The sequence below is a fragment of the Dryas octopetala genome, chromosome 2 (genome assembly GCF_963921425.1).
Source record: "Dryas octopetala chromosome 2, drDryOcto1.1, whole genome shotgun sequence".
NCBI classification, from domain to species: Eukaryota; Viridiplantae; Streptophyta; class Magnoliopsida; order Rosales; family Rosaceae; genus Dryas; species Dryas octopetala.
The window spans coordinates 2,273,016-2,281,008 of NC_141367.1; the positions used below are offsets into that span (position 1 = coordinate 2,273,016).

At 34.0% G+C, this 7,993-nt stretch overlaps 1 protein-coding gene and 1 non-coding gene across 2 annotated transcripts; both read left to right on the plus strand.

The window, feature by feature from the left end:
* Window positions 1–166: 166 nt before the first annotated feature.
* Window positions 167–7,774, plus strand: ARPC4 (binding protein). The gene is made up of 9 exons (XM_086232489.1): window positions 167–307; window positions 425–542; window positions 928–993; window positions 1,318–1,370; window positions 2,284–2,311; window positions 3,034–3,108; window positions 6,378–6,482; window positions 6,715–6,804; window positions 7,418–7,774. Exons 2-9 carry the CDS (start codon window positions 540–542, stop codon window positions 7,505–7,507), a joined length of 510 nt encoding a protein of 169 aa, XP_086088615.1. The 5' UTR covers window positions 167–307; window positions 425–539; the 3' UTR covers window positions 7,508–7,774.
* On the plus strand, window positions 222–313 carry TRNAY-GUA (transfer RNA tyrosine (anticodon GUA)). The gene is given in 2 exon segments: window positions 222–258; window positions 278–313. It is a non-coding gene; the product is annotated as a tRNA-Tyr (tRNA).
* Window positions 7,775–7,993: the final 219 nt, after the last annotated feature.

A 7,993-nucleotide genomic window follows, 5' to 3' on the forward strand; every position in this document is an offset into this window, starting at 1 on the left:
TAATGTAAATAGTCTTTGTAAAATTGTTATTGAAATTTTAATTGAAATTTATGTGAAACTTTCCTTTGAAATTCCCATTGAAAATTTATTCGAAACCAAAATTTTATTCCTCAGATATTCTATAAAAATTGGAGTTGGATCAAAGTATTTCCCTTTTATTGAATGTGAATAATAATGTTTAAACGTTTAATATAAATTTGGTTGGCTTAATTAACAAGAATCCGACCTTAGCTCAGTTGGTAGAGCGGAGGACTGTAGTCGGGAAATCCCAATAGCCATCCTTAGGTCGCTGGTTCGAATCCGGCAGGTCGGAATTTTTTTCATTCCACTTTTTATTTATATTTATATTTATATTTATATATATATTTTTTGACTTCTTTCCATTTTAACTTCCATTTTGACGATCTCCCCTCTCCTCAAACAGGCGCATTTTTGCACTCTCTTGCATAAATTGCACTTGTAAAAGCGCACAATAGCACCTAACCCCATTTCCAGCAAAATCTCGTCGCGGTTTCGGAAGCACTTTGTCTACTCCGAATATGGTAAACCATCAGATCTTACTCCTTTGTTTTGTTTTTTTGTTTTTTTCATATTTATCATTTTCTACTCCTTCTACTCCCTGTTTGGTTGCTGAGAAATTCTAGGAAAATACAAGGAACCCTAAACACGCCTGTACTTCAGTCGCACTGCACATTCTTTTTGGCTTAATCATCACTACAGAAAACATCACTTTCAGATTTCTGCTTTTCCCTAAAGAAATTTGAGATTGTTTACCCCAATTTGCATGTTTAGGTATAATTTACTTAATTTTCAGAATTTTTTACCTAAAAGTATATGCCTTTTTGTTACCAACTTCGATCATGTGGCTTGAATTAACTCAATTGAGCTGATTTTATCAGTAATATTTTTCCATTTTTTTTTTTTCAGGCAAACACATTGCGATTGTACTTGACATGTATAAGGAACACTCTCGAGGCCGCAATGTGCCTGCAGGTATTATCATTATGATAATTTTTTCCCATAAATCCCTGCTTGCAAGCTTAGCACTAGGTTAAGATCATTATGATGTTTTGTTGTAGGTACAGAGTGTAAAACAAAACGTTTTGGTAGTTTACTTTTGTTTCAGGAAACTATTAGTTCTATAAAACTGTTGTTTTTTGTTTTTTTCTTTGAAATCATACATGTGAAAGCTTAATGCTTAGATCCTGGGATTAATTTTTCATGCAATTATTATTAACATGCTTATCCTATATATATAAATGCACATGATTGTAATGCCTGATTGATTCTATATCTTGTGTCATATTCTGTTTGCAGAATTTCCCTTGCCAAGAAGTTGAAAGGCATAATAAGCCGGAAGTTGAGCTAAAGTATGTACATGTGTTGCACTTTGATCTTAATACTATTACACCAACTGCTCCCTTAAATTCTTATTTTAATGTTTTATAAGTTATACGGAGAAAGCAAACAGGTTCTAGTAAGGTGGTCACAGAAAAATGTTTTTTCTCTATGAACTTATTGTCACATTATGTCTCTAATTTATTACTTTTCAATCCTTTATATGTTTTAAGAAATATAAAAAATTAATCGTTTCCTATTGGCAGTTTAATGCAAAGTTCACTGAGCAAATGATTAAGAAATCTAAATTTATCTATTTGAATATTGTGCCAATATTGTTTAATAGATCCCACTACCCAAACTATCATAAACCATCAAAATTTGAGCACTGTTATCGTGGAAAAATCTTGGCGACACTTTAATATTTTAGGATTTCTAATCGATACAATGCGGGAAACCACATCATCTGGAACATCGGGTTTTCCTTGCTGTGTTACTCATTGTTTTTATTTTAGAGGAATGAAAAACACGTGCATATTGTATAAATGAGTTCACTTGACATTCATGATTCAAGTTGCTTATATTCTAGTGATAAGTCAAGTGTCACAGTGTGTGCATATAGCATTTGATTGGGAGTTAAGTAGGCAATGAAATAGGAATAATTTTAGAATACCAGGAAAAATTTAAGTAGGATGTCTTTTTTAGGAAAACTATCATGTTTCCTATGCCTCATCTGTGTTCTCTGATTATGCTTTCAGCCTTCAATTTGTCTCTCTAAATGTTTTTGCAAGTATGCATGCACATTTGGCAAGGTCTTATACTTATAGAACAACCTTATTGCTCTTTGTTACTTGTATGATTAATATTCAAAGTAAAAATGCAATTTAGAAATATCCCTGATATGTTTTGTCAAAAAAGTTGTAATCTTCCCTTCTAAATGTGCAGGACCAGCCCAGAACTTCTGCTAAATCCTGTGAGAACCATCTTGTTCACATGATAAAGAACAGTTTTTCCCCCCTTCTATTTTAATGTTTATGTTTGACAAAGTTGGTAGTTTGCATATATGTAGTTCCTAATGCCTTGCACTATGCAAGGATTCACAGTTCTTTTTTTTTTTTTTGTCTTTTTCTCTTTCTACACCTACTTTAAATAAGCATTCCCGAATACGTCAAATTTGCTGTATCAGTTACAAATTCTGGCAAGCATAGTTCCCTTGCATGTGCAAACATGATTAGGAAAGTTTTTTCTATTTTTGAGACAAATTTTGTGTCAGGGGATTAAGAATTTTGGAGTTAAGAAAATGGAAGATGAAAAATTGGAGGCTAGAGCTAATAATGTGGACATCCTGAGCATACATATCTGAGTAATCCTACCCGCTTTATTTCTAATTTTAGTTTATTTTAGTATAAATATACTCTAGAGTTTTTATGCTATATGCTAGAAAACATTTGTTCTTCCTATATCTATGAGATCTTGCCTCTGTTTTTGTGCCTGTTAAAAATGAAACTTCTAGATTTCATAGTTTATGGTTACAGGATGTTAAAGTAGTCATTGAACACAAAGAACTGTGATCAGTCAGATACTCGAAAAAAGAATATTATGAAAATCTTAAGGTCATGTTATCAAGCTTTTGTTCTTTTTCTTTTCAGCAGGAGTTTGACTCTGAGTTTTTTGTACTTGCAATTTCTATCACAGGTCTTGATATGTCGAAATGAGGCTGAAAAATGCTTAATAGAGACATCAATTAACTCCCTTCGCATAAGCCTCAAGGTGAATGTCTTTATTTAAATAGTTTTTGGTGCTTGACATAGTGTTGAATAAAAATTGTAAATAAATAATAATAATAATATTACCCAACATAATTTCACCTAAATTCATTTAAAGAATAAGGGTTTTATTATTTTGGGTACGACCCATTCAAGATGGAGTACATCTCTTAATTACAATCCCTTGAATTAAGAGAATACCCTTTGATTCCAATTGCAATGAAACCAACGAATCACTTTGTGAGTGTTTGGATTTTCAATAGGTGAAAAACCTATTGAAATGGAATTTATTTGCGATTGCGGTTGCACCCATATTTTAGGTTGCTTACACGTACCCATTGCAGGATCAAACCACACGTAGTTCCAAGGTTTTGGGATTTAAATGGGTGAATGACCCATTTAAAAGTTTTGAGTAATTGGGTAGGGTTTAGAGCCCTTGGATTTGATTTGAGAAATTAATTCAGGGATTTTTGTGTGTAGAACTAATTTCTGAAGGATTTAGGCGGATTTGATTTGGTAACGGTTGCACCTAAATTTTAGTAGGTTGCCTATATACCCCAACGGGATCAAACCGAATGTAGTTCATTAAAAAATTTGACTTTATTGGCTCTGTGCCATTTTGGAGTTGAATTTAGGATTGAGATTTGAGAGATTTGGTTTTGTACCAAATTAAGAGAGATGATTTTGTACCAAATTAAGAGAGATGGTTTTGTACCAATTTGATTTGAGAAATTAATTCAGGGATTTTTGTGTGTAGAACTAATTTCTGAAGGATTTAGGCGGATTTGATTTGGTAACGGTTGCACCTAAATTTTAGTAGGTTGCCTACATACCCCAACGGGATCAAACCGAATGTAGTTCATTAAAAAATTTGACTTTATTGGCTTTGTGCCATTTTGGAGTTGAATTTAGGATTAAGATTTGAGAGATTTGGTTTTGTACCAATTTAAGAGAGATGGTTTTGTACCATTTGAGAGTTTAAATTTGGGGTTTGGATTTGGTTTCGGTTTTGTACCGATTGAGAGAGTTGGTTTTGTACCAATTTGAGAGTGTTGGCTTTGTACCAATTTAAGAGTTTGAATTTGGGATTCGGAGGAAAATGTACCCATTAATATTTTTGTATCATTTCTTTGTTAAATGACACATTTTTTTTATAATGGGCTAACATGAATTTGGTTATATGCCCACTAATATCTTTGTATCAATTATTTATTAATTGATACTCTTTATATTTTTAATGGGCAAAAATGAAATTGGGAAAGAAGTTTGTTTATTTTGTAGCAATTATTAGGGTTTGTTAATTTGCAAATTTAAATTATTAATGGGTTCTCAAAGTTTGAACAAAAACCCATTAAAATTATGGGCTTGAAGGCTTAGTTTTGACCACTGCCCCTGTATTTATTAACCAGGCAGTGAGCCCATGAGACTTGGGGTTGGCCTATAAGTTAACTTTGATAGCCTTTCCTGGACTTGGCGAACTCCACTCCCCATTGTCCACAATAACACTACTGCAGTAGCCTTCCTTGGTGACTTGTAGGATTAATTGATTAATCTCAATTGCATAGCTTCGGTACATGTCTCAATAGCACCCAAACTCTGCCACCTATTTCTTTTATCTTTTCCTTGGAGGGCTATACTGCTTGACTTGATTTTCTTGTCTCTTTAGCTTCATGTGAGGTGGTAATGAACTGACTTTGGCTAGAGGACTAACTAGGATTGCTTTTTCTCCTCTAGGCATGCGTGCAATTGTTAAGATGCACTATCTGTTTTTTACTACCTTGAGAGAGCTTTATAAACAAACAAGAAACAAATTCTGCCCTCCTTGCTAGCGTGAGGCTTGGTGCAGCAAGATTGTTTTGTTCCTTCCTTTTCTTTTGGTGGAGAAGCACATTTGGCTTTTGCTGGCAGAAGTGCAGCACCTTTTTTTTTTATTGTGCTACATTGCCATAGCTTCGTTTAATTTGTTTTTCTCCTTTTCTTTCTTTTGCCTCTCTTTTTTTTTTTACGGGCCCAACTTGATTTTTTTGTCTTTGGCTTTTCACGTGAAGCACTAGGGAAGCAACATCACATTTTTTCTTGGCTTCACAACATGTCAGAGACCACTTTTTATTTTCGTCTATTTTTTGACTAGCTGGCTTGCCAAATTCATCTTGCCTGGGAGCTTGGATTTACTTTCAAGCGTGACTTTGATTTCTTTGTAAGCCGCAACTTATTTAATTTGTTGGGTTCTTTCTCTTTTTTTTTTTTTTCTTTGCGTTCAACAATACAGCAATAGGAGATCTTTTGTTTCTCCTAATTTGGTTGGCAATTGAAGGCATAGGAAGTGATTTCGTTTGTGGGGTTCAGCACAGAACCACCAGCTTAGAAAATTAATTTTGGGGGTTCAGATCAGAATCCCCATCTTGAGAGAAAGCAATTTATGGGGGGTTCAGACCAGAACCCCCATCTTAAGATGAGACGGATTTATGGGGGGTTCAGATCAGAACCCCTATCTCTTGAGCGAGGATAGATTTATGGGGGGTTCTAACCTGAACCCCCATCGAAAGAACACCGCCAAGGGCCACTACCTTGAATTTGAACAGCAACGGTCTTGCAATAATTCTCTCTTCTCTCTGTACTTTCTCCTTCAGCCTTTCGGTCTCCCCCCTCCTTTTTTTCTGAATCCCTCGTGCTTTATTTATAGAGTCCATGAGAGGTCCAAGTGATGAGATCAGATGGAGATGAGATAACTTTCTCCATTTAAATTTAAACTCATTAGATAAGAGATAATTAAGCTTCTAGATAAATCCACATTATCTCATTTTCCAATTTGTTTTCATTTGAAATTAATGTGGAAGATGGTATATGGGGATCCTATCTCAACCTCAACCTTTGAATTGTTGAATTTTTTTTACGGTTCAACACATAGCTAAGTGGTTAATAAGAACATGTAAGCCAATTCAAGACCTTGAAATTAAGGCTTTCTGAGTTTGAAATCATTTAACTGCTACTTTTTTTTTTTCTTAATTTTTTTATTTTCTTTAGATCATGTAAACAACTTTAAAAACAATTAAGAACCTATCTTTCCACTCATTTGATAAACCTATCTTTTTAGAGGCTACATACTGTGAATCATTGCACTGAGATAGTAATTTATGTACTTTCCCTTTCATTTTCCGGATAGCTTACAATTCATACCCGCAAGAGTTTTGTTGTATATCGAATTGAATTCATTATCCCATTTCTTTTCTCCTTATATCATTTTTTTTTTTTTGGGTGCTCTCTCTTGTATAGGTCAAGCAGGCAGATGAACTTGAAAATATACTAACTAAAAAGTTTCTTAGATTTTTGTCGATGAGGGCAGAAGCATTTCAGGTATTGAGGAGAAAGCCAGTGCAGGTATGTAAATTTCTCTCATGGAGTTGAAATTAGCTTTGTGAATTTATATTGCTTGAAAGAGTGAAGTGTTGGCATTAACTTGATTTCAGGAATTGTTATTCTCTGGAAAATTGTACATGTGAATTTTCAAGGTTCAAGGTTGTTAGGTCACTAGGATAGCATAGTTTGTAGATGATATCCCAACAGAAAATCAGCCTTATCTATTTACTTTCGTTAATGCTCTACTATGCAGGGTTATGACATTAGCTTTCTTATAACAAATTACCACTGCGAGGAGATGCAGAAGCACAAACTCATTGATTTTATTGTACAGTTCATGGAGGCAAGCATTTCTCCGAACCCCATAAAATTGCATGTTTTAATTGATTGCCTGCTTGAAGTCTTCCAATGTATACCTTTATTTGTTTCAATTGCTAATTGATCAAGGTAATTCCTTTGAAAATACCATTTGACTTGAGTTTTTTTTTCTTTTCTTTTTTTTTTGGGGGGGGGGGGGGGGGGGGGGGGGTGTGAGGGATTGGGGTTTAAGAACACACAAATTCAAGTACATAATAATCTGCTAATATATGCACGTGAAATTTTATGTGAAGAGGCCAAAGTTAAGTTACGCCCTTAATGCAACTACAACTACTACCTTAACAAGTTGCACCTTATATTTTTTTACAGTAATGACTAGGATACGTGCATGTTGTTTGGTGCACTTCTTATGTTGGTGAGAGATTGTCACAGTATATGTTCATCCCTTATCATTCTTCATTTTTGTTTTTTGTTTGTAAGCCGCTTATGGTGAGTCAGTACCGGGTCCTTCATTCACTGATGGAGTTTCAAGTACTTGGACTAAAGATGTGTTTTGTGAATATGTTGGTTCATTCTGTTTCTGCTTTGCTGTTGTGTTTTTACTTCAGATTCTTAGTCCATTGCTTCTTGGATTGCAGGATATAGATAAAGAGATAAGTGAATTAAAGATGTCAGTGAACACACGGGGAAGGCTGGTTGCTACGGAGTTTTTGAAACAATTTATCTAATAATTTTGTGTGTTACGAAGTTGTATATGAATTCGCTTTTACACATATTGTTCAACCATTCATCATTATTTCATTTTGTTTTGTTTTCTTTGCTTTAGACGCCCAATCATGTCTTTAAGGACGATGATGAACCAGTAGTTAATAGTTATATGCATTTTCTACATTATTCCAAGTTCTAACATCTTGTAATGGCTCATATTATACATTGTTCACACTACTCATGTGGGAAAGTGATTATATCCATCTCTCAATGTTCGATGACCATTTTCTTTCCCTTTTTATTTATTCTTTTTCCATATATCTAAATATAGACGAAGCTAGGTCAGCTCAAAATTGCATTGGAGGGTGGAGAAATGAGTTAGAATTAGTTATAAGTTTCAATTTCATTCAATGTAAGAAAAAAAAAAGGACAATAATAAGCGAAGATAAAGCATTCTTATAGTTCTTAACCCTCTTATATAAGAAATAATTATACTTTATTTATTG

What these genes read in the sequence shown, in the direction of transcription:
- ARPC4 (XM_086232489.1), top strand. An exon ending in AAGCCGGAAGTTGAGCTAAA is followed by an intron (nt 1,371 to 2,283) that starts GTATGTACATGT and finishes CTAAATGTGCAG; the next exon opens with GACCAGCCCAGAACTTCTGC. An exon ending in CAGAACTTCTGCTAAATCCT is followed by an intron (nt 2,312 to 3,033) that starts GTGAGAACCATC and finishes TTTCTATCACAG; the next exon opens with GTCTTGATATGTCGAAATGA.